Raw genomic sequence first — 27146 nt, 5'->3', positions numbered from 1 at the left:
ATCTTCGGATGATGAAGAAAGATACAGTGGACGCTTATTGCGAGAGATTCTGGAGCTCTATTCTACCCGCCTCTTCATTCAAGAAGATCTCGTTCAGAGAACAGATTGAGCGGTTTACCTTGGGTCTACCTACAGAGATCCGAGATCACTGCTTGGAACAGAAGTCAGCTTCTATTCAGGAGTTGATGAGTCATGCGAAATAGGGTTTTGCCATTCACTTTGGCAGTCTGAGCTACCCCACCGATGAGGTCACGACACAAGGAGCCGAACAGACTTCAACAAATGAAAGTAGAAGAGAAAGAGCAACCCAGAAAAGAAGGATGCACGACCCAAGCTTACTCCTCAGGAGAGAGCTCGCTTCATCAGAGAGGGGAAGTGCTTTGGATGCGGGGAACATGGACATATCTCCGCGAAAGGCACAAAGAGAACAGAATGACAAGGACGTCGAAAGGCCTGAGAGTTCGAGAGCAGTTGAGGAACGTGGAAGAAAAGGCAAGATGAAAACAGGACTGGTTCCAGATTGTGTGGGTACCGATCCCAACACAATGGACGAGAGTACAGAACTTTGCCGAGCTTGGGGCAAGAGCTTGGGGCAAAGTGAAAGACCAAGAGGCCCTTATCTTCTTTGATGGAGGAGCCAAGGCCAACTTCATTTCACCGGAATTGGCGGCGCGGCTCGAGATCACTCCCGATCGGATAGGACCACTTGCGGAGGCTGTTCTAGCGGCACCCGACAGGGACGTAGCCATTACACGTGTCATTGGCAAACTTAGGTTGCATTGTCAGGGGTATTTGGGGCATGAGGACTTTTACATAATGCCTTTGGAAGGTTGTGATGTTCTCTTGGGAATTCCCTGGTACCACAAGAACAACGCCGTGGGCGATTATCGGGCGAGGAAAGCGACATTGACTACAGAAAAGGGCAAAACCATTGTACTTGACATTAAAGTGTAGGGCGAGTCTGTCCCTATTGTATCGGCTTCGGCCATTTCTAAATTAATGAAATCCAATTTGTTTGTTTACTCGATCTTTATGAAAGAATTGAGTGATGAGGATAGGACAAATATGTCTAAACTTGATAAAGAACGCCAAGATTTTCTCCACTCACGCCGATTGCTTCTCAGAGGGCCTACTAGGCGAGTTACCACCTGCTCGTCCTGAAGATCATACCATTGATGTGATACCTGGAAGCACACCACCGAACCGGCCACCTTACTGTGTGAGCCGAGCACAGAATGAAGAGATTATGAACCAAGTGAAAGACCTCTTGGAAAAGGGTCTTGTCCAGCCTAGTACTTCACCGTATTGCTCTCCAGTGTTGTTGGTTTTGAAGAAAGACGGATCTTGGAGAATGCGCATCGATTATAGAGCTCTCAACAAAATGACCATCAAGAACAGATTTCTGATTCCTAGGATCGATGATATACTCGACAGATTACAGGGATCCCGTGCTTCAGCAGGATTGATTTGAAGAGTGGATATCATTAGATCAGAATCGCGCCGGGAGACGTCTACAAGACAGCTTTTCGGACGACTTTTGGGTTATTTGAGTTTTTGGTGATACCTTTTGGCTTAACCAATGCTCCTGCAACATTTAACCGGATGATGGACAGGATTTTTGTTGGCTTTTTCTTTGACGATATCATTGTTTTCTTTAAGAATGAGGCAGAACATAGAAGTCATCTGCTTCAGGTCTTTCAAGCATTACGAGATCACAAGTTAGTGATTAATGCAAAGAAAAGTGAAATTTTCCTACCAGAGATACACTTTTTGGAACACATTGTGTCAGTAGCAGGAGTGCAAATGGATCCGGCCCAGATAGAGACTATCCCTGATTGGCCCGATTTGAATAATGTCCATGAAGTTAGAAGCTTCTTGGGACTGTGTTCGTACTACAGGCGGTTCATTCAAAAGTTTGCAGAGGTTGCTTTCCCTTTGCATATCTTGACACAGAAAAGAGTCCCTTTCTCATGGGGACCCACAGAGGTGATTGCCTTTCAGACTTTGAAAGAGAAATTGACTACGGGACCAGTTTTGACTCTGCCAGACTTGCAGAAGTCTTTTGAAGTATATTGTGATGCTTGTGGTCGTTGTTTGGGTGGGTCTTAATGCAAGAAGGCCATGTCATTGCTTATGAGAGCCGATTGTTCTCAAGGCCGGAAATGACAACACAAATTTATGAGAGAGAGCTTTTGGCGGTTATCCATGCTCTTACTCAGTGGTGGCATTACCTACTCAAAGCGGATTTTACTGTCTTTACAGACCATCAGAGTTTGCGCTACTTCTTGTCACAGAAGCAGCTATCGGAAAAGCAGATGCGGTGGGCGAATATCTTGTCACAGTTTCACTTTTAGATTGTCCATGTTCAGGGACAGATGAATGTAGTGGCAGATGCTTTGTCTCGGAAGCCGTTGGTTCTGGCTATTTCCGCGATACATTATAGGAGCTTCGAGGATATGGTCGACTAGTATGCCACAGATACAGATTTTGCAGACATTTTCACACAGATACGGGATGGGGAGACAATAGCGGGATATTCCATTCGGGATGGCTACTTGATGAGAAAAACCATGTTGTGCGTTACACAGCCGTTGAGGGAAAAGGTTATGACTGAATGCCACTGTCCACCTTTTACGGGTCACCGTGGCATCGCTACCACCATGAAAGGGGTAGAGAGAGACTTCTTTTGGCCGAGACTCAAGGAGTTTGACAGACATAATGTAACAAATTGCTGACGTGTCAAAGCCTAAAGAATGGAGTCAACGTACAAATGTGGCCGAGGGGCCTAAACCCTAATGTCTGCCAGAAACCCTAACTGCTGAAACCCTAATGCTGGAAACCCTAACCCTAAAACTTGCAAACCCTAATTTTGAAATCCCTAACCCTAACCCTAAGCAACAGACAAATTCCAAAAATTGCGCTGACATGATGACGTGGCAGGTTGTACGGATTTCCGCGTTTTGCGTTGGCTGATGACGTGGCAGGCTGTATGGATTTCCGTAAATTGCGCTGATAGCTTTCTGCCTTTGCTTTTGAAGTAGAAGCTTTTGAGTTTTAAAGGCTTTTTACTATAACTGCTTTTCAGGCCAAGGGCCTTTAAATATGAGGCTAGGGCTCATTCTCTGGCATGCTTCCTGGAGAAGGTGCAGAGTCTGGAGTACCGGCTTGTACTTTGATGATGCAATATAAAGAAATACCGAAAGGGGTGCTAAGGTTGGGGGCCAATACTCTGTGGGGTGGAATTCCGCCACTCCGTGTCGCGTGTCGTCTCTCTCTCTCTTTCAGTTCAGTTGTTATTGAAGTGCTAAAAGTCTGTTCAGTCTGTTCTTTTCTATCGGCACATGGTGCCCGTCTTGTGACAGCTGACGTGTCAAAGCCTAAAGAATGGAGTCAACTTACAGATGTGGCCGAGGGGCCTAAATCCTAATTTTTGCCAGAAACCCTAACTGTTGAAACCCTAATTTTGGAAACCCTAACCCTAAAACCTGCAAACCCTAATTCTGGAAACTCTAACCCTAAGGGAAGCAGACAGATTTCCGCATTTTGCGCTGGTTGATGACGTGGCAGCTGTACGGATTTCCGTGATTTACGTTGGCAGCTTTTTGGCTTTGCTTTTGTACTAGATGCTTTTAAGTTTGAAGGCTTTTCACTATAATTGCTTTTTAGGCCAAGGGCCTTTAAATATGAGGCTAGAGCTCATTCTCTGGCATGCTTCTTGGCGAAGGTGCAGAGTCTCGAGTACCGGCTTGTACTGTGTTGATGCAATATAAAGAAATACCGAAAGGGACGCCAAGGTTTGGGGCCAATACTCTTTGGGGTGGAATTCCGCCACTCCGTGTCGCGTGTCGTCTCTCTCTCTTTCAGTTCAGTTGTTAATGAAGTGCTAAAAGTCTGTTAAGTCTGCTCTTTTCTATTGGCACGTGGTGCCCGCCTTGTGACAGTGGTATCAGAGCATCAAGCGTGTGCTTTTTTGAAAGCATACTGGTCCTACCAAAGAGCAGACAGAGCTATTGGAATTTTATTTGAGGTATCTTCACGCTCCAACCCGGACTTATTAGCCACTCCCACCCTTACTTCATCGCGCATCCGCAGTGTCTTACAGGGCATAAGCCAATTAAGAACCCAATACTTGGAATTCATGGATTCAGTAGAATATTTGCAGTTTCTGCTCTACGAGCTTCACGACATTCTTTCGCGGCATCCTCAGCAGAATCTTTCTATGCTGCAAAGTTTTCAACAAGTTTTGAACTACATGTTACCCCCTCTGATGCCCCATGTGGTACCTCCTCCTCCGGCACCAGAAAGTACGAGAGCTTCCAACTGGCAACCTTCTCAGCCATCTGTTTCGATCGGGGGAGTCTTCAGGAGTATGGTGTAGCCATCTGACCCTGATCCAGTGCAACCGCCTTTGCCACCGCCATTGCCCCCACCTCCACCACTACGGTCACCAGGCTACAATGTTTGGAGCCCATATGGATACCCTTATTATCCATACTCGGGACATGCGCCTAACCAACCCAAAGATTTCAAAGATGGTGGCACGACAATCAAATTTTTCACTTTTTCCGGGGTGAAAGATCGCTAGAAAGCATGTAGTTCCTACAGCAATTCAACAACATCTATGCTTTGGGGAACTATACAGAAGAATCCAAGATTTCTCGAGCAGCGGGATTTCTTAAAGATAATGCTATGCAATGGTGGAGTTCAATCGCGACACAACCGCATGCTCCAAGGACCTGGCAAGCTTTCAAGACAGTTTTTGCATGTAGTTACATGACTTCGAGTTTGAAGTCCGGATTTTGGCAGTGGGACAACTTGAAAATGCTTGCCACCGAAACCATGGACGACTATAACCAAAGGTTTCTCGACGTGTACCTTCCGGTGTCCTTCTTTAAGTTCATTTCCTTCAAGGATGAGTGCGAGCGCTACACGATTGGACTACCATCACATTGCACGAATATTCTCTCTCCGAGCAAGACCTACCATGCAAGAGCTTATGGACCATGCCGCGGTCGGCTACAAGCTCATGAAGGGAAAGTTGGAGTTTACCACAGAAGAACCTCCGGCCACTAACCAGAACTCCCGGCAACAACGAACAAATTCTCGCCAATCCGGTGAAAACAAACCTCAACGGCCTCGTTTGACACAACGTCAACGAGACGCCTTGTTACAAGAAGGCCAATGCTTCGAATGTTTCCAAACATGGCATACGTTCAATACATGTCCTGAGCGAGCCTCGACGTCCTCAGTGCAACCTTCTGCTCCCACGATAGACAGATCCCCGCGGCCACCTCCGGCCAAGAAGGATGGACCTGCTATTGGAGTAGTACCCAATATTTATGGTATACACCTCGAGAGTTTTAATGAATTATGCAGAGCTTATGGAAAAGTCAACGGCTTGAAAGCCCTTATTTTCTTTGACCCCGGAGCTATGGAGAACTTCATCCATCCAGAATTCTTGAAGCAGATGCACTTTGATTATGATGCAGAGGGTGGAGAAATTGAAGCTGAGCTAGCCACGGGGCAAACTCAGAAAGTGGTACCGCTCATTGGTGCACTTTCAGTGACTATACAAGATTATCATGGAAAAGCCGATTTCCACATTATGAAGTTGGGCAATTGCGACGTTCTCTTGGGCATGCCCTGGCACGACAAGAATGATGCAACTCTCCAGGTCCGGAACCGAACCATCACCGTGATGCAGAGGGCAAGCCCGTTGTCCTCAAAGTTCGATTGTCCGAACAAAACCCTGAATGACCTCTCTAGCTGTTTTCTAGTTAGATACTTTTGAACATTGAAAGTATTGTTTGAACTTTGTTTGAAATGGATGCTATCTGTTTTAAACCTGTCTTGGTGCCGATTTGAAATGTTTGACTCTGGTTTCAATACTGGTTCCATTGATTGGTGATTTCTACTCCCGGGTGGAGAAGTGAGAAATATTGTTTTAGTATTGTTTGAACCTCGAAACGACGCAGGCCGATGCCTGGGGAGCGTTTCGTTGTATGCTAGAAAACCTTCGAACGACGCAGGCCGCTGCCTGGGGAGCGTTTGGTTGTATGCTTGAACCTCCGAGCGACGCAGACTGCGGTCTTGGGACGTTTGGTTGTATTGGCCTCTGAGCTCATGGCCCGGACCTTTTTAGGTTAGTTGCGGGGGAGTGACGAGGTAGTCGTTGAGTAGCTTCATACCGTAGACCGTTTGTCTCGGGGGAGTGCTCATCGGCGCTGGTGTGATGGCTAATTTTACTACGCCGGAATATCAAGAGTTCCGATCTGGACGAAAGGAGAAGCTAACTCCTTGATCAAAATAGCCGAAAGGAGAAGCTAACTCCTTGATCAAAAGAGCCGAAAGGAGAAGCTAACTCCTTGATCAAAACAGCCGAAAGGAGAAGCTAACTCCTTACTAAAAAGAGCAAATTGATTGTCCCTCGAAATGATCCTTGGAAATTTTTGAGCTAACTTGAATTGTTTTGCAGATATGCTGTAATCGCGGACGATTACTCTCTTTCAAGAAGGGGAGATGTAACAAACTGTTGACGTGTCAAAGCCTAAAGAATGGAGTCAAATTACAGATGTGACCGAGGGGCCTAAACCCTAATTTCTGCCAAAAACCCTAAATGCTGAAACCCTAATTCTAGAAACCCTAACCCTAAAACCTGCAAACCCTAATTTTGGAAACCCTAACCCTAAGGGCAGCATGCAGATTTCCGCGTGTTGCGTTGGCTCATGACGTGGCAGCTGTACGGATTTTCGTGATTTACGCTGGCAGCTTTTTGGCTTTGCTTTTGTATCAGATGCTTTTAAGTTTGAAGGCTTTTCACTGTAATTGCTTTTTAGGCCAAGGGCCTTTAAATATGCGGCTAGGGCTCATTCTCTGGCATGCTTCCTGGCGAAGGTGCAGAGTCTCGAGTATCGGCTTGTACTGTGTTGATGCAATATAAAGAAATACCGAAAGGGGCGCCAAGGTTTGGGGCCAATACTCTCTGAGGTGGATTTCCGCCACTCCGTGTCGCGTGTCGTCTCTCTCTCTTTCAGTTCACTTGTTAATGAAGTGCTAAAAGTCTGCTAAGTCTGCTCTTTTCTATTGGCACGTGGTGCCCGTGTTGTGACACACAAAGCACAGGGATCGTTACAGCCTTTGCCCATACCCACCCACTGTGGGAAAGTATTGCAATGTATTTCATTTTTGATCTCCCGAGAACATACTGGTCACGATGGTATCTGGACTATTATTGACAGATTTAGCAAGCAGGCTCATTTCATTCCAGTGAAGAAAACAGTCAAGCCGGATCACTTAGCGCGAATGTTAGTGGCCCAGATTTTCAGATTACATGGCATGCCTGAGACGATCGTCTCCGACAGGGACCCCAGATTTACGAGTTTGTTTTGGAAGGCAATTTGGGAGAACATTGGCACGTGGTTGCAGTTCTCATCATCGTTCCACCCGCAGACTGACAGGCAATCTGAGATTGCCAATTCAGTGGTTCTAGATTCATTGAAGTCTTATATCTCGGATTAGAAGACTCAATGGGAAAAGTATCTACCTTTGGTGGAATCTGCCTACAATAACATGATACACTCTTCGACGGGGAAGGAGCCATTTGAGATTGTTGAAGGTGCTTCGAAGGTTCCACCCTTCCAAATCACGAAAGAGAAGATTTTTGAAGCGGATGAGTATACGCGCGACTTAGACACGGCTTTTGCCAAGGTCTGCGAGGCTTTGCAGAAATCTCAAGAACAACAGAAAAAGGCAGCGGATCGCCATCATTGCGATTTGAAATTGAAGGAGGATGATTGGGTAATGAAAAGATCAATGATGTCTCCTTCCGACTGAAATCGCTCGACACTTGGAGGATTCACAATGCATTTCATGTGAGTCTCTTGAAACCTTTTAAAGGTGATGTGCCTTATGATGGGGAGCCTGATGAGCAACCCGAAGTGGAAGAAAACGAGGAGATCCTTGTTCCTGAACAGATTTTGGCACGTAAGGACACAAAGAATAAAGGTAAAGTCCGAAGGCGGTTCTTGGTCAAGTTCAAGAACTATCCTGCATTGGATGCGAAGTGGATGGAGGAGGAGGACCTAGCAGATACTCCTCAGATTGTGAAACTTTACCTTGAAGCTTTTGGTTTAGCATAGTCTACTCCAAATGGAACCCAAAATTCAGCTTGGCCGGAGATCTGGTGCAGTGGGATGCACAAGAGGGGAGTTACTCCGCTCCTTTGTCAATAGATGCCTCGATTTTGATACTAGAGGCACTGATGTCTCTTTGAGCTTCAGGGATACTGAGAGCTGACAGTATTCTGCTGTATGACTTTATGAAATGGAATTCCTGAATATGAAACTGATTTGTTCTTGACTTGTTTGTAAGTGCAGGAACTGATAGACGAATTGACTGCAACATTTTGGTCTAATTGATCTCGAATAGACATTGTTGCAATAGGGGTTAGTCAATCGGACATCGATGAGATCCCGACTGGATCTAGATGCGATTGCTAGCTACATTGCCGATAAAATCATGGTCTAAGATCCGAATGAATGTTGAATGTCATGTGATGTCGTGTGATGTGACTGTCGATTGGTACATGTGCTAGATGTGTGTTTCTAGTGCGTAGGTACTAACAGTCAGTGTCTGCTAAGACGGTTTATGGCCTCTGTCTGTTTTGCAGGTGTAATCGAGGGCGATTACAATGCTTTCAAGAGGGGGGTATGTCACAAACTAGTGACGTGGTTGCCCTGTATGCAGGAAAGGCTGCATTGTTCACGTGGCAGGCAGCAGGGAAAACAACTGGAAAATGCGCAAACATGATGACGTGGCACCGTACAGCAGAATCCGGAAAATGCGGCGCGTTTCATGTTGCACTGTACGGCAGAATTTCCGCGTGTTGCGCTGGGAAAAGCAATTGGAAGTTCTACGCAATTTTTGAATAGCTTTTGAACTTTGCTTTAATTTTCAAGCAAGGCTTATGAGACAAATTACTTTATTTTTAAAAAGATAGCAGCTTTTGGGGCTCTGCTTTTAGCATCCCTTGTAAACAAATAAATAAGTGGTTTGGGCTCCTACTCTGCAGAGCATCTGGACGCAGAGTCTTGAGAGTGAGACTCAACCACTCTTGTACTTTGAACTCAGATTAATACAAAAAGAGATACCGAAAGGGGCGCCAGTCTTTGGGGCCAATATCTCTAGGCACGAAACTCCGCCGGGCCAGTGTCGAATAAATTGTGAACTGTGAACTAAATAAATTGTGAACTGTGGATTGTTTTGAAGTGGTTATTTTGTGCTGTCGCGGTAGATTCTTGACTTGGAGTATCCAAGTCTGTTACAATTGAACTCCACCATTGCATAGCATTATCTTTAAGAAATCCCGCTGCTCGAGAAATCTTGCATTCTTCTGTATAGTTCCCCAAAGCATTGATGTTGTCGAATTGCTGTAGGAACTGCAATGCTTTCTTGCGATCTTTCACCCCAGAAAAAGTAAAAAATTTGACTGTCGTGCCGTCATCTTTCAAATCTTTGGGTTGGTTTGTAATAGACTTGGACACTCCAAGTTAAGAATCAATCGCGACAGCACCAAATAACCACTTCAAAACAATTCACAGATCACAATAGATTTGCATTGGCCCGGCGGAGTTCCGTGCCTAGAGATATTGGCCCCAAAGACTGGCGCCCCTTTCGGTATTTCTTTTTATATTAATAAGATCCAAGTACAAGAGAGTGACTAGGGTTTCTGAAACCGGCTTGTTCAATCCAAAAAGAGCGGTAGACTCTAGACTTAAACCTTATTTGCTTTCACCTATTTAATTTGTCGCCCACTTTACCTGTACTTTCAAGACACAACAAAGGGGAGAGGGATACAGGCTGCTAGATTGCACCTGTATACGTAGACCGACACCAGATTGGCCCCTAACTTAGGCGCCCCTTTCGGTATTTCTTTATTGCTTAAAAGAGGGAATAAACGCTGTGGTTCCCTATAAGCTGCCCCGCACAAGCTTGGCTGAATTTCAATTGTTCCGGCCCGATTTCGGCAGCCAGTGTTTGCTACCTCGATGAGTTGCGTCAAAGTAGTGACTTTGGTCTTCGTGCAGTATTTTCTCAATCCTTTGGGTAGGCCACAACAGTATTTTTCAATCTGTTCTGTCAATGGCACAAACCTATAGGAAGTTACTGGAAGTAGAGCTTTCCAAAACTTCCGATTGTAGTCATCCAGATTCTTGCAAGTGGCAGCATTAAGCTGGTGCCATTCTTTCATGACATCTGCTTCAAAGTCATCAGATAACCATGCTGCTGCAAAAATCTGCTTGAAGTAAATCCATGTGGACGGAGCTTGCCCTTGAAGCAATAAAGTTGTCCACCATTGTCCCGCATTCCCTGTCAAGAAAGTGGCTGCCTTGCGGACCTTTGAAGCCTCTGTAAAGTTCCCCCCTGCATAGGCCTTGTCAAACTGCTGGAGGAATGAGAGAGCCTTCTTCCTGTCATCAAACCTTGAAAAGGTCGTGAAAGTCACACCTTTGCCACCTTCTTTGTACGGAGTTGGCCTCTCCAGCGGCGTTAAATTGTCATATGGAAGTGACTGAAACATGGGAACACTGTTAGGGTTCATTTGTGTTCCCTGACCGCAATTAAGTTGACCTGGAAATGCCATATTTGGCTGCTGATTTGTAATTCTAGCCATACCAAAATTTGCCTGTGGCATCCCAAATTGGCCCTGAGTGCTTTGAAACCCTGGTAGCATGCCCGTGACACCATACATGGGGTTAGGCATCATCGTTTGAGCACCCCCAAACACTGTTCCTGGCGTGTAAAACTGATTTCTAGGTGCATGACCAGCCATGCTCTGGAATACCGATCCACCTCCAAAATAGCCAGGGTGTACTGAAGGTGGTGGGAAGACTTGTTGCATAGCCTGTAGGTTGCTTCCCTGCCCATTAGAACCGGCTATAGGTTGCTGAAAGGTGGCGGCCTGAACTGGTACAGCTTGAAAGACTGGCATCTCAGCCACCTGTTCTTGCACCTTAGGCACAGGTTGTGGAGATTGCATGTTCTCCGTCAAGTGTACAGGTGTTTCCATTGACTGTGCAATATGAATCACCTGTGCTGGAGCCTTAACAGGCTTTTGAATGTGATCCAGTGACCCAACTTGCTAAGACGGAAGAGGAGGTTGCAGAAAGGCTAAAAACCCGGGTTCTGCATTACTTGTGTGAACATAGCCACAGCAGTAGCCAACTGGGTCGTGAATATATCATCATTCGTCTGTGGTGGTCTTGAAGACTCACCCACTTTATGTGTCTGTTGACCCTGTGAAGAGGAAACCTCTTCAGTCACATCATCTGGTCTGTTAGCCATAATTGCAATTTCCTATGTCTGGTCTATGATCCCCCGTGTCTTCAAGCCCAAACTGACCAAGGCTCACTTCTATGGGAAAAAGTGATTTAATCCCGGGGATGGAACCATGAACCGGCCTGTTCAATCCAAAAAGGGCGGTAGACTCTAGACTTAAACCTTATTTGCTTTCACCCATTTAATTTGTCGCCCACTTTACCTGTACTTTCAAGACACAACAAAGGGGAGAGGGATACAAGCTGCTAGATTGCACCTGTATGAGTAGACTGACACCAGATTGGCCCCTAACTTAGGCGCCCCTCTCGGTATTTCTTTATTGCTTAAAAGAGGGAATAAACGTTGTGGTTCCCTATAAGCTGCCCCGCACAAGCTTGGCTGAATTTCAACTATTCCGGCCCGATTTCGGCAGCATAACTGTACTAGGACCCTTCACAGTCAGTATTCCCACGCATTGAACGACTTTCCCGACGCATACGGGCACTTTGCAAAACCTGGCGAGAATCTGCAGCACGCTGAATTCTCTGTTTTCAGCCCCGAAAATGCGCCAGATCACCTGTACAGCGGTCCCCTCGCGTCCTCGAACCTCCTGGGGGTATTAGGGACCGTTTAGGGGCAAAACCCTAAACCTGCAAAAATACACAGCAGGCTGTAATTTACTGTTTCGGGCTCCGTTTCGCGTGCCGGTCGCATCCGTAGCAAGTCCTCGAGCTCCCGGACGTGTAGGGCTACTTGCCCTTTTAATTGGACGAAATTTTTGGCGTGAAACCTCTCCGAATTCTCTTGAACCTGCGGGGGATTAGCCGCTAGCTAATCCAGTACCTGTGCAAGAGGCTCTTGCCTCGGCAATCGCGCATGAACCCACACAACTGTACATTGGTCAATTGAAAAGCCCACTAGAGGGGCATAACATACTGCCATAGGGGAGAGAGAGGGCAGTGCGTAGCGTGCAGGGCATCACTCTTGGCACCGCACTGTACATAGGAGGGAAAGCAAGCACTCCATAGCTCTTAGCCTGACAGGAAACTTGAAAATGAGCTCACAACTGAAAATCACGTTTTTGCCTTCTCTATAAGTAGTAAACTGGCCTCAGAGTGCCAAGTGTCACTCATTTGTGCATTTTCCCGCTTTAGACCCTCGGGTCTAAAAATATCTCACCTGTAGCCTCTGTTGACTTGGCCACAGAGTAACAAAATGATCCCCATGTCAAACTGCACGTAATGACGTGAAGACATTTTTAGGTCCAAAACAGCAGTTCCCTAAATTTTAGGAGATGCTGCCATTGTATCTTTCTAGGTCATCTGACCCCCTTTGTACACTGCAGCCACACCCAAAACTGAAATGTAGCCTCTGTAGCAAAGGATTCCACTTTGGCTAGTCAATGACCCCACTTTGGCCAACCATAGTCCTTGTCCAACCTTAGTGCTCTCTTGCCCTCAAGCCTGGACTCCCTCTGGACAGTTCCACACTAGCTATGCAATGCAGGGCAGTTAGATTTCCTGAGGGGTGTTTCCAAGAAGTGAAAGTAAATAGATAATAAGAAAGAAATCAACAAAAAGGATAGATAGTAGTCACATGCTGGTGACAGTTTCACTCTCAGACTCTGCGTCCAGATGCTCTAAGAAGTGAGGCCCTCACCACTAATTTAAAGATTACAAGGGATGCCCAAAAGCAGAGCCCCAAAAGCTTTCCAGTTAAAAGCATAAGAGCTCAAAAGCTCTTCTCTCTCAAGCTCCTCTTTTTTTATTAAAAAAAAAAACATTCTCTTCCTTTCTCTTGCGTAGAGTAAAAAGCAAGATTCGCGTCGCTCATCATTAAAAAAAAGAAAAAAGAAAAAAGAAAAAAAAGCCTCCGCGATTTCCGGAAATTAGGGTTTGTGGCAAAAATTAGGGTTTGCAGGTTTTTTAAGGAATTTTGGCAGAAATTAGGGTTTCTCTTGTCCGCCACATCATCACTTTGTGACATACCCCCCTGTTGAAAGCAATGTAATCGACCGCGATTACGCTTGTAAAACCGACAAAAGCCATAAACCGTCTTAGCAGACTCTGACTGTTAGTACCTACGTACTAGGGACACACATTTAGCACATGTACCAAATCTACAGTCACATCACACGACATCACAGGACATCACCAGACATCACAGGACATCACATGACATTCAACAATCATTCCGATCCTAGACCATGATTTATCGGCAATGTAGCTAGCAATCACATCTAGGTCCAATCGGGACCCCATCGATGTCCGATTGACTAACCCCTATTGCAACCATGTCTATTCGAGATCAATGAGACCAAAATGCTGCAGTCATTTCGTCTATCAGTTCCTGTACTCACAAGAAGTCAAGAACAAATCAGTATCATTATCAAGAATTCCATTTCATAAAGTCATCCAGTAGAATACTGTCCGCTCTCCGTATCCCTGAAGCTCAAAGAGACATCAGAGACTTTAGTATCAAAATCAAGGCATCTGTTGACAAAGGAGCGGAGTAACTCCTCTCGTGCATCCCACTGCACGAGATCTTCGGCCAAGCTGAATTTCTGGGTTCCGTTTGGAGTAGACTATGCTAAACCAAAACATCGAGGTAAAGTTTCACAATCCGAGGAGTATCTGCTAGGTCCTCCTCCTCCATCCACTTCGCATCAAATGCAGGAAAGTTCTTGAACTTAACCAAGAACCGCCTTCGGACTTTACCTTTCTTCATATCGTTATGTGCCAAAATCTGTTTAGGAACAAGGATCTCCTCGTTTTCTTCCACTTCGGGTGGCTCATCAGGCTCCCCATCATCAGACACATCACCCTTAACAGGTTTCAAGAGACTCACATGCAATGCATTGTGAATCCTCCAAGTATCTGGCAGTTTCAATCGGAAGGAGACATCATTTATCTTGTCAATGATCTGGAAAGGTCCGTAGTATCGCATACTAAGCTTAGGGAAAAGCCTCTCCTTTCCCTTTTTCTTTCGTAGGCGTGCCTTCTCAAAATGTAAGAGCACCCAATCATCCTCCTTCAATTTCAAGTCGCGACGATGGCGATCCGCTGCCTTTTTCTGTCGTTCTTGAGACTTCTGCAAAGTCTCGCGAACCTTGGCAAAAGCCGTATCCAAATCTCGCGAATATTCATCCGCTTCCAATATCTAATCTTACGTGCTCAGGAAGGATGGAACCTTCGCAGCACTTTCAACAATCTCACATGGCGTCTTCCCCGTCGAAGAGTGTATCGTGTTATTGTAGGCAAATTCCACCAAAGGTAAGTTCTTTTCCCATTGATTCTTCTGATCCGAGATACAAGACTTCAATAAATCTAAAATCACTGAATTGGCAATCTCAAATTGCCCGTCAGTCTGCAAGTGGATCGATGACGAGAACTGCAACTGCGTGCCAATGTTCTCCCAAATTGCCTTCCAAAACAAACTCATAAATCTGGGGTCTCTATCGGAGACAATCGTCTCAGACGTGCCATGTAATCGGAAAATCATCGTGATCATTCTGTGTTCTCGGGAGATCAAAAATGAAATCCATTTCAATACTTTTCCAGGGGTGGGTGGGTATGGGTAAAGGCTTTAACAATCCCTGTGCCTTATGCCTGTCAAACTTGACCTTCTGGCATACCAAGCAACTGCGCATAAACTCTTCGAGATCTTTCTTGAGTCTCGGCCAAAAGAAATATCTCTCTACCCCTTTCATGGTGGTAGCAATGCCGCGGTGACCCGTAAAAGGTGGACAGTGGCATTCAGTCATAACCTTTTCCCTCAACGGCTGTGTAACGCACAACATAGTCTTTTTCATCAAGTAGCCTTCCCGAAGGGAGTATCCAACTACTGTCTCCCCATCCCGTATCCGTGAGAAAATGTCTGCAAAATTTGTATCTGTGGCATACTGATCGACCATATCCTCGAAGCTCCTATGATGTATCGCGGAAATAGCCAGAACCAACGGTTTTCGAGACAAAGCATCAGCCACCACATTCTTCTGTCCCTGCACATGGACAATCTGGAAGTGGAAGTGGAACTGTGACAAGATGTTCGCCCACCGCATCTACTTTTCCGAAAGCTGCTTCTGTGACAAGAAGTAGTGCAAACTCTGATGGTCTGTAAAGACAGTAAAATCCGCTCCGAGTAGGTAATGTCGCCACTGAGTAAGAGCATGGATAACCGCCAAAAGCTCTTTCTCATAAATCTGTGCTGTCATCTCCGGCTTAGAGAACAAACGGCTCTCGTAAGCTATGACATGGCCTTCTTGCATCAAGACCGTACCCAGACTACGACCACAAGCATCACAATATACTTCAAATGACTTCTGCAAGTCCGGCAAAGTCAAAATAGGTCCCGTAGTCAATTTCTCTTTCAATGTCCGAAAGGCAGTCACCTCTGTGGGTCCCCACGAAAAAGGTACTCCTTTCTGTGTCAAGGTATGCAAAGGGGAAGCAACCTCTGCAAACTTTCGTATGAACCGCTTGTAGTACGAACATAGTCCCAAGAAGCTTCTAACTTCATGGACATTCCTCAAATCGGGCCAATCACGGATAGTCTCTATCTTGGCCGGGTCCATTTGCACTCCTGCTGACACAATGTGTCCCAAAAGTGTATCTCTTGTAGGAAAAATTCACTTTTCTTTGCATTAATCACCAACGTGTGATCTTGTAATGCCTGAAAGACTTGAAGCAGATGATCTCTGTGTTCTGCCTCATTCTTGGTGAAAACAATGATGTCGTCAAAGAAAGTGCCAACAAATAGCCCGTACTCTCGAAAAATCCTGTCCATCATCCGGTTAAATGTCGCAGGAGCATTGGTTAAGCCAAAAGGCATCACCAAAAACTCAAATAACCCAAAAGTCGTTCGAAAAGCTGTCTTGTAGACATCTCCTGGCGCTATCCTGATCTGATGATATCCACTCTTCAAGTCAATCCTGCTAAAGCACGAGGATCCCTGTAACCTGTCGAGTATATCATCGATCCTAGGAATCGAAAATCTGTTCTTGATGGTGATTTCGTTGAGAGTGCTATAATCGATGCACATTCTCCAAGATCCGTCTTTCTTCAAAACCAACAACACTGGAGAGCAATACGGTGAAGTACTACGCTAGACAAGACCCTTTTCCAAGAGGTCTTTCACTGGGTTCATAATCTTTTCATTCTGTACTCGGCTCACATGGTAAGGTGGCCGGTTCGATGACGTGCTTCCAGGTATCATGACAATGGTCTGATCTTCAGGTCCTCTAAAAAAAAAATAATCGGCATGAGCGTGGAGAAAAATCTTAGCGTTCTTTTGATCAGGTGAAAACATATTCAACCGTTATCCATCGTTCAGTTCTCTCCCAAAAGAATGAGTAAGAAACTGAAGTTCGTCAAGTACAATCTCTAAGCCCTTCATTGATCAAAGTCGCTTTCTCGGCCCGGTAGTCAACCACGGCGTAGTTCTTGTGGTACCAAGGGATCCTGAGTAGAACGTCACTTGCGTGCCCTAAACACCCCTGTCATTGCAAACGAAGTTTGCCAATGCTCGGTGTAATGGCAACATCCCATTCGGGTGCTAGTCGAAATACCTCCGCCTGTGGCGTCAGTCTGTCGGGCGTAATTCCAAATCGAGCCGCCAATTCCAAGTGAAAAGAAGTTGGCTTTGGCTCCTTCAAAAGAGCTTCCTGATCCTTCACTTTGCCCCAAAAGCGACAAAGTTTGTACTTTCATTCATTAGATTCGGTGCAGGTCCCACGCCATGTGGTACCAGTTCTGCCTTTTCTGCCACATTCCTCAGCTGCTCTCGAACTCTCAGGCCTGTCGTCGTCTTTATCATTCTGTTCTTTCTGTGCCTTTTTAGTGCACTTCGCGGAGATATGTCCATGTTCCCCGCATCCAAAGCACTTCCCCTCTCTGATGAAGCGAGCTCTCTCCTCAGGAGTAAGCTTGGGTCGTGCATCCTTTTTTCTTTGGGTTGCTCTTTTTCTTTCTACTTTCATTCCTGGAAGTCTGTTCGGCTCGTTGTGTCATGGCCTTATCGGTGGGGTAGGTCAAACTACCAGAGTGAATGGCAAATCCCCGCTTCGCATGACTCATCAACTCCTAAATAGAAGCTGACGTCTATTCCAAGCAGTGATCTCGGATCTCTGTAGTAGGTAGACCCAAGGTAAACCGCTCAATCTGTTCTCTGAACGAGATCTTCTTGAATAAAGAGGCGGGTAGAAAAGAGCTCCAGAATTTTTCACAATAAGCATTGATTTTATCTTTCTTGGTCATCCGAAGATGGTTCCAAGCAGCTCGTACATCTCGTTCATATTCGTGCGTCAACCAAGAAGAAATAAAAAGCCTCTTGAATTTCAGGCATGTAACTGGCACAGTCTTGCTTAATAGAAGCGTGGACCACCAAGTGCGAGCATTCCCCTTAAAATAAGAGGCAGCTCTCGAATCTTGGAGTGCTCTTAATAGCGTCCTGCCGCGAAAGCGATGTCAAAGTGCTGTATAAAAGACAAAGCCTTCGAAGCATTTGAGTATCCTGAAAAAGTATCAAACTTGATCGAGTGGCCACCTTCCTTAAACTCTCGGACTTTCTTGCTTTTATCTTCGAGAAAGTCATACTGGTTGGCTTGGTAAAAATTCTTCTTGTTCGCATAAAAGTTTCCGTCATCGGAATCTGAGCTGTCTGTAGTAGACGAGTCCTCAATAGAACCGTCAGTCTCTGGGCGAGATGTAGCCTTCTTTGCCTTTTTCTTGCCCTTTCCGAAGCTTTGTTTCTTGCTTCGCTTTTTACCTTTTCCTGTCTTCTTCGCTCGAGTCTGAAGAGCTAGAAGAACTGTCAGAAGAAGAAGAAGAAGAACTGGGTAGGTCTTCAAACTTGACGCGCTTCTTCAATTTCTTTGCGTTGTCAAATGTCGACCGACGACCCAAATATCCCGGGAAGTGAGTGCCTTTCTTCTGCTTTTTGCCGTGCTTGTTGTCTTTCTTTTGCACGTCGAAAAGCTGAGCAATCCGTGCATCAACCACGTTCTCTAGTTCCTTCTCCGTATATTTCTTGGAGGCAGAAAGTTTCTTGAGAGCGGGTTTCGGGAGTGGTGTTATGGTTCTCTGCCACTCCGTCTGTACCTCTTCCAAAGAGGTCTGGTTCATATATTTTGCCATCTTCGGGTCCCTGTCAAAATTGAGCATCATCTTTGTTGACGCTCCATCTCTCGCTGCTCCGCCTGAGTAGGCCGAGGCGGGCCATACTCTTTGTCTGAATCTTCGTTGTGATCCCAACCCGCATCTCCATATGCAGAGGGAGTCGACTGATCCTTGCGTAAAGCCATAGGTGCCGCGAAAGAAAAATTGGGGATCGGATTTCCCGTAGAAGAGAAATCGGCCGTGCTCTGATACCATTGTAACAGACTTGGACACTCCAAGTCAAGAATCAATCGCGACAGCACCAAATAACCACTTCAAAACAATTCACAGATCACAATAGATTTGCACTGGCCCGGCGGAGTTCCATGCCTAGAGATATTGGCCCCAAAGACTGGCGCCCCTTTCGGTATTTCTTTTTATATTAATCAGATCAAAGTACAAGAGAGTGACTAGGGTTTCACTCTCAGACTCTGCGTCCAGATGCTCTGAGAAGTGAGGCCCTCACCACTAATTTAAAGATTACAAGGGATGCCCAAAAGCAGAGCCCCAAAAGCTTTCCAGTTAAAAGCATAAGAGCTCAAAAGCTCGTCTCTCAAGCTCTTCTCTTTTTTTTTTTATTAAAAAACAAACATTCTCTTCCTTTCTCTTGCGTAGAGTAAAAAGCAAGATTCGCGTCGGTCATCATTAAAAAAAAAAAGCCTCCGCGATTTTCAGAAGTTAGGGTTTGTGACAAAAATTAGAGTTTGCAGGTTTTTTAAGGGTTTTTGGCAGAAATTAGGGTTTTTGCTATCCGCCATGTCATCACTTTGTGACATGGTTAGGCTCATATCCTGGGTATGGATAATAAGGGTATCCTTATGGGCTCCAACCATTGTAGCCTGGTGGCGGCGGCGGTGGTGGAGGTGGGGGCAATGGCGGTGGCAAACGCGGTTGCACTGGATTAGGGTCAAATGGTTGCACCATATTCCTGAAAACTCCCCCGATCGGAACAGACGGCTGAGAAGGTTGCCGGTTGAAAGCCCTCGTACTTTCTGATGTCGGAGGAGGAGGTACTACCTGGGCATCAAAGGGGGTAACATGTAGTTCAAAAATTGTTGAAAACTTTGCAGCATCGAAAGATTCTGTTGAGGATGCCTCGAAAGAATGTCGTGAAGCTCGTTAAGCAAAAACTGCAAATATTCTCTTGAATCCATGAATGCTATGTCTTGGGTTCTTTATGGCTTATGCCCTGTAAGACATGAGCGGTGAAGACGGGAGCGCGTCCGATGCGCGATGAAGTAAGGGTGGCAGTGCTTGTTGAGTCCCGGGTCAGAGCTTGAAGCTTCTTCAATATCAATTTACAAATAGTCTCTGATTTGCTTTGTCTGCTCTTATGTAGGACCGTTATGCTTTTAGAAAAGCATACGTCTGATGCTCTGATACCATTGTCACAAGACGAGCACCACGTGCCAGCAGAAAAGAACAATTTGAATAGACTTTTAGCACTTAAATAACAACTGAACTGAGAGAGAGAGAGAGAGAGAGAGAGAGAGAGAGAGAGAGAGAGAGACGACACGCGACACGGAGTGGCGGAATTTCACCCTAGAGAGTATTGGCCCCAAACCTTGGCGCCTCTTTCGGTATTTCTTTATATTGCATCAACACAGTACAAACGGATACTCCAGACTCTGCACCTTCTCCAGAGAATGAGCCCATGGCCTCATATTTAAAGACCCTAGGCCCCAAAAGCAGTTTACATGAAAAGCCTTCAAACTCAAAAGCATTTGGTATAAAAGCAATGCTCAAAATTTGCCTGCGTGTTTTGCAGAAATTCGTACAATTGCCACGTCAGCACTGTCAGCGAAATTTAGGCATGTCCGTACATTTGCCACGTCATCAGTCCATGCGCGCGCGTGTGTGTAGGTCGTGCTTTATTTTGAATGTATTTATGTCACTTGGCCCCTTCGGACGAGGTCCCACTTCTTCTGTCGCTTGTTCTTCTTAGGGTTTAGGCCCCTCTGCTGTGATCTGAAGGTTGGCTCTGCTCTTCGTTGTTTGGACACGTGAGCAGTTTGTGACAGTAGGACTTTTTGAAGATGACTTTGATTTATGTATGAAACTAATGTTTATGGAAGATCGTCTATTTGTGAACGGATAATAGAATCGAGAATGAGATGATGATGAATTCGGAGCAATGACAGCTCCAAAATGAACTTGATAATGATAAGAATCATGAATTTTGAATCATGATGAGTGATTGAATGGAATTGTCGTGAGTGCATCAAGAGTTCCCGAGGGATGAGATGGCCACACAGCTAGAACTGAATGATTGAAACACTGTTTAGTATGAACTCTATGTGTGATTGTGTTTGAGTGCAGATGAAATGATTGACGAAATGATTGCAGCATTTCGGTCTTGCGAAATCTATGGACATGATTGCAATATAGAATTAGTTTATCCGATATCGGTGAGGTCTGATGCAGATCTAGATGCAATTAATAAATACGTTGTCAGGAATCATGGTCTTAGGTCTGAATGGATTCTATGTGATATGACTTGAATTTGATGTGATGTGATTGTCGTCTTTGTACAAGTGCTGGATTTGTGTCGTCTAGTGCGTCGGTACTTAAGAGTTAGTGTCTACTGAACTGGTTTATGGCTTATGTCTGATTTTGCAGGTGTAATCGAGGGCGATTACAATTCTTTCAAGAGGAGGATATGTCACAAATTGATGACGTGGCAGGACTACGTGGACAGTTGTACGGATAGATGACGTGGATAGCTGTACGGACAGATGACGTGGCAGGCTGTACGGCAGACCCGCCATTCGCGTTGACAGGTGCCACGTGACAGCAGTACGGATTTGCGCATCCGCCAATTGCGCTGATTGCTTTTTGACAGTTTTTGGGATGTCAGGTGTAGATGGGCGATGCGGGGAGGTTTTGCAACCGGGAAGGGTGTGGTACGGTGAGGTTCCGGGCTGGTATGAAATTGTTGGTTTTATGGGCTGATAACGCTGGCCTTCTGATGCAAAAACACCAAGCTGGTCCTAGAGAAAACGTTGGGAACTTGAGGTGCTACCGACCGGGTGCCTGCCTCCTTGTGTCCTTGCATTCATATGCTCTCTACTGGCACCCCCTGCTTCCTTTTATAGTTCCTTTAGCCATTTGCCCTACCTACATTCCAACAAGGATAATTAAAAAGTCACTTATTAATAAATGACCTTTAAGAGGTGGTTCACGTGGTAAAATGCCTGCATGATGAAATGTTGTCTTATGCAAGAGAGGGTATGCAAGTGTGACCGGCTTGGACATGCATGTCGTGCTAGAGGCTCACAAAGGTGCTAGGCTCAGTCCTAAACTACTGGATCATGCTAGACTGTGGCATAACATGTCCACGTAGCGCAAGTGAAGTGTGCACGGGACATTCCCGCCTGTTGAAGGTGAGGCACAACTGCTGGACTTCTATGTGTACTTCTCATGCTGATTGCTTCTGATGCATGTGGATGCATAACCAAAACGGGTGGGTACTACGGATGTAGAGCTGGTGCAACGTGAACACCTACCATACGAGTTTCCGGGTAGCCTTACTACTGTCGCAGAATACAAGCCTTCCTGTTGACCAGATTTGCCTTGCGAGCATGTACCACTCGAATAGTCTTGTTGTGAAAATATTGCGGGTGAAGCTGAAAGGTAAGGGTGCTCAGAGGTAATTCCAAGGGTTTCTTGTCGACGGAAGTGGATGCACGCTACATGCGAATGCAAATGCAAAAGAGGTTTAGGGATCCTGTCTCCAACTCCTTCCATATTTGCATAAGAGGCTAACAAATCTTGGTACTCAAGATCTGGGTCGTCGTGAATCCGATGTCGATCTTCCTTCAAAGACATGGCAATGAAGATGAGAGCCGATGAGTCCACGATCAGGACTCGAAGATCCTTTCAGGGAAAAAAACTGGGAGAGGTTCTTTGGGTTCTTGGTTCTACTTGATTCTTGGTGGTTCTTTGTTCTTCCCTTGAGTTCGCGAACCTGAAGCACACACAGAGCTCTGATACCAATGTCAGGTGCAACGGAAGTGTTTATGGATTTAGCTCAGATCTAGTACTCCGCACAAACACAAGGGACACTTCATTTGAAAGAACTCAACCGAATTGAAAGGACGAGAGAGACGAGAGAGAAAAGAGACGACAGAGGGGTGTCGGGTCCCAACCCTCAAGGGCCCACTTGCACATTGCTGATACAATGACTAAATGCTGAGATACTGATGCTGAGACAATGAGTAAATGTTGAGATATTGACGCTACTGATGCTGTGGACTGGCTATTGATGGGTCTTTATTCTTTCACAATGCTGATACAATGACTAAATGCTGAGATACTGATGCTGTGTACTGGCTATTGATGGGTCTATGTCGACAGGCGATGATGTCGACGTACTGCTGGGGTCGACGTCGACGACGATGACGATGTCGACAACAACGATGGTGTCAAGGCTGAATCTGAAAACGCTAGGTACTTCTGCTGTGGATGTGTCACTGTGGCAGTTATACGGGGCTGATCTGCAACCGCCGATGCATGCAAAACTGAAATGCAAAAACGCTAGCTGATCTGGGTTGAATTTGCAAAGCGTTGGCTGCTTTGGTCTGAAACCAAAAACGCTAGGTTGATTCTGCTCTTGATGGTCGACGCGGCGAGGTTCTGCAACCGGGAAGGGTGTGGTATGGCGAGGTTACGGGCTGATCTGAAAATGTTGGTTTTATGGGCTGAAAACGCTGGTCTTCTGATGCAAAAACGCCAAGCTGGTCCTAGGGAAAACGTTGGGAACTTGAGATGCTGCCGATCGAGTGCCTGCCTCCTTGTGTTCTTGCATTCATCTGCTCTCTACTGGCGCCCCCGCTTCCTTTTATAGTTCCTTTAGCTATTTGCCCTACCTACATTCCAACAAGGGTAAATGAAAAGTCACTTATTAATAAGTGACCTATAAGAGGTGGTTCACGCAGTAAAATGCATGCATGATGAAATGTTGTCCTGTGCAAGAGAGGGTATGCAAGTGTGACCGGCCTGGACATGCACGTCCTGCTAGAGGCTCACAAAGGTACCAGGCTCAGTCCTAAGCTACTGGATCATGCTAGACTGTGGCAGAACATGTCCATGTAACGCAAGTGAAGTGCACGTGACATTGGACCATATGCATTTGAGTTTAACTCTTTTTGGGGCTCTATTTTTGGGGCATCCTTGGCAAGAATAAATAGACCCTAGGTGCCTCACTCTGTAGAGCATTTGGACGCAGAGTCTGAGAGTAGAGGTCCCTCAGGTGTTGTACTTTGCTCAAGCATTAATATAAAAATAAATACCAAGGGGCGCCAGATTTTGGGGCCAATACCTCTGGGCACAGAACTACACCGGGCTGCGTCGACTCAAATTTTAAAATTGTGAAGTATTTTAGGTAATTCTCTCGTGTGTCATGTCAGATTCCCGACTTGGGGTGCCCAAGTCTGTGATACGCGGAGGGTTGGTACAGCTGCCACGTCAGCATCTTCCGCCATCTCTCACTCTCTCTTTATTTCTCGTGTCCCCAGGGCCCCATTGGACAGGACCCTGTAGTTCCAACTTATAACTTTAATTGTAGTCAATTTTCGGGCGGACATATCACGTCGTTATTTTGTGACAAACATAGTTCTTTGCCTTTTTGTTCACTAGTGCTACTTGTGCAGAAGAAAGACTGATCTTGGAGGATGTGTATCTCTATATACATGAGCTTGCCCCCCCCCCCCCCCCCCCCCCCCACACACACACACACACACACACACACACACACATATATAGATATTATTTATATAGTATACATCTCTCTCTCTCTCTCTCTCTCTCTCTCTCTCTCATGTTATGCCATTTCCCTCTTGAATAACAGGTCTTGAGTTCAACTCTCGTCGGATAGATCTTTGAGGTCTCTTGGGATAGTTTCCTACGACGTTAAAGTTCTCTTCTTCTTCTTCTCTCTCTCTCTCTCTCTCTCTCTCTCTTTCATGTTTATTTTCACTCATTTCTCTCTGTAGGCGAGTTCCACTTTGCCGCTGGTTGTCTCTGTGCATTTGTTCACCGACAGATGCCCAGGTTGTATCTTTTGCTTCCTTTTCTGACAACATAGGTACCTGACCCCCCAACACATTTTTTGGCCATTATTCTGGATTCGCCAATTCGTTGATATTGTGGGTTAGCGTTTATGATGATGCAGCTGTCTTGGATTTGCCTGGCTGGTCCATTCCTCACACGTATATGGAGACCCCACATGGTCATTTGTCATTTGTTGTACTCTCTCTTGAGCAGCTTGGAGCAATTACAAAGTTTGCACCTCTTCATACTCCTTCTCCGATCATTGTATGTAGCAATTTTACACGGTCGTGTTTTCGGATCAGTGTATTGTTTTGTTTAGGATCAGTGCATTGTTTTGGCTTCCATGGGCATTGGCTTCTGCTTTGACTAAAAAAACAACAGATAGGATTCCCCTGATGTACAACAAATAGTGGCAGGTTTCTGGTTTTAGTGCAAAATAATTACTCAACATGGCTGGATTCTAATGGAGGATTATGTGCAGGTTGCAGATGCAGTGATTGTGGCTCGGTCTTTAGGTGCCATATTGATTCTTCCCAGTGGGTATGTTTAGTCCTTCACTTAACTGGTTTGGATTTGGAAGATGTACTCACAAAGTGAGCTCTTTGATGACAGTGGTTTCAGTAAATTATATGATGCGGACAACTTTGTTTCAAGTTTAAATGGAGTGGTTCAAGTTGTGGCCCGTTTGCCAGCAAAATGGCAGAAGGTCAAGCCAGAAATTGTGAAAGTGCCTTATAAAGTCACCTTGGAGTATATAGAAGAGAAAGTGAAGCCGGTGTTTAGTGAGAAGAATGTGGTTCAGATCACAAGTGTCCATTCCACATTTAGTTCTGTAAAAGATTCGTCCATGGGGGAGATGCAAGCGATACGGTGCTTGGTAACGTATAGTGCACTTCAGTTGCATCCAAAGGTGAAGGAGCTTGGAGAGAAAGCAATGAACAGTTTGATAGAGGTGTCAGGTAGTCAGCAGTTCATCGCGGTGGATCTACGGGTAGACATGTTGCACCAGTTAGGTTGCAAGCAACCAGAGAACTCCAGAAGCAAGAGGTGTTTTGATGCATCTGATGTTGCAACTTTCCTCAAAAGAGTAGGCTTTTCATCCAATGTACCGATCTACCTCACCCAGTCAACATGGGACCAAAGCCTTGATGTTCTTAAGGACACATTTCCAAAGGTTTACACCAAGGTGTGTTTTTCCATCTAAATTGCACCAGTATGTAACTTTGGCAAGAGTAGATGCTGAAGTGCAAATGTATGCAGGACCAACTTCCAGCTTTGACCGGACACCAGCTAATAGGCCAGCAGAGCCAGTTGGAGAAGGCCTTGGACTTTTACTTATGTACACATAGTGATGTCTTTGTTCCTGCCATATCCGGAATTTCGTATGTAAATATTGCAGGCCATAGGATAGCCACAGGAAAAACCCAAATTCTCGTCCCTACACTAAATGATGATGACTCGTCATCAAAGCTGCAAGTTGCAAGAGTGGTCTCCCGCTTTGTCACGAAGAAAGACCATTTTGTCTACTCTTGCTTTTGCAAGTCTTCAAGCTCGACCAGTGAGATCGAGGAGGACTCCATGAACTAGCTTTGGCCTCTCTATTGACAGAAAAAGTGGCCTCACCTTAATTCTTTAATCTCTTGTTTGCTCATCTCAAGGAGCATCTATTGCCAAGTGGGTTGTAGAGCGCAGTTTTAGGGTTTCATTAATATCTTTGTGACTGTCTTAGCCTAATGGCCTTTCCAAAATCTGAAGAGAGCTATGCAAGTATTTCTATACTCACTTTCTGAGGAACTTGTTTGCTTGGTAGTATGTGATGTGTTACCTCTGACAATAGTTTCCTGAAGAGGTGATTCCCTGAAGGTGCTGAGATTGGTGGTGGTTTGTGGAAAGGTAGCTGCAGTTCTTATGAATGCATATGAATTGCCTGATATAATAAGAAGCATACTTCAGAGAAGCTGTTCAAGAATAGCTTGTTTTTGTGACAAACTGAGACGTGTCAAAATTGATTGAGGTAAGTCAATCAGGGAGGGTTTTACTTTCTTTACCACCTTGCTTTCTACTTGATGAAAACCAGGCCTAGAAATAAAGTGAGATGAAATCTCACAAGAACTTCCATCAAAGCTGAGGCAAAACTGATGTCTTTCAAGCATCCGGTTCATTGTCTATGGTCATCCATGTTACATTTTGTTCCTGTTCTTTATGGTAAGTTTGAACATGCAGGGTTCCATGGCAGCCACTTTCTAAAGCAGCACTGAACTACATGGAAGTAGCCTGATGTTCTGCCCATGCTGTTGAAGATGCTTCTAGAACTGATGAAATCGATTGAGTGAGCCAGTCTAAAAGAACAGGACGCCGCTACCAAGCCCAAGATTCTAGACCTGTCAATTTATTGCACGCCATATTGCCTAACAAAAGTATGCCATTGGAGTTTCAATGTGCATGCTTGTGTTCAAATCTAAGCTTAAGGAGCAACCCTTAGTCCTTCCTAAGTATGCCATTGGAGTTTCAATGTGCATGCCTGTGTTCAAATCTAAGCTTAAGGAGCAACCCTTACTCTCTCTCTTAGTATTCATCATTTTATTATTACCATGTATGGCCTTGAATGCACGTTGATTGTGCATG

At 45.4% G+C, this 27146-nt stretch overlaps 1 protein-coding gene across 1 annotated transcript in view; it reads left to right on the top strand.

Moving 5' to 3' along the window:
• LOC147453663 (protein MANNAN SYNTHESIS-RELATED 1-like) overlaps positions 1-26299 on the top strand; it is a 50598-nt gene extending 24299 nt beyond the window's left edge. The window contains exons 4-6 of the mRNA XM_086515785.1: positions 25003-25061; positions 25134-25707; positions 25782-26299. Coding sequence (XP_086371911.1) covers positions 25003-25061; positions 25134-25707; positions 25782-26108 — 960 coding nt within the window. The 3' untranslated portion in view covers positions 26109-26299. The remainder of the gene's footprint in view (positions 1-25002; positions 25062-25133; positions 25708-25781) is intronic.
• Positions 26300-27146: the final 847 nt, after the last annotated feature.

Source organism: Adiantum capillus-veneris, chromosome 7 (genome assembly GCF_014529385.1).
Source record: "Adiantum capillus-veneris isolate H3 chromosome 7, ASM1452938v2, whole genome shotgun sequence".
Taxonomy (NCBI): Eukaryota; Viridiplantae; Streptophyta; class Polypodiopsida; order Polypodiales; family Pteridaceae; genus Adiantum; species Adiantum capillus-veneris.
This window is presented reverse-complemented; position numbering and strand designations above follow the sequence as displayed.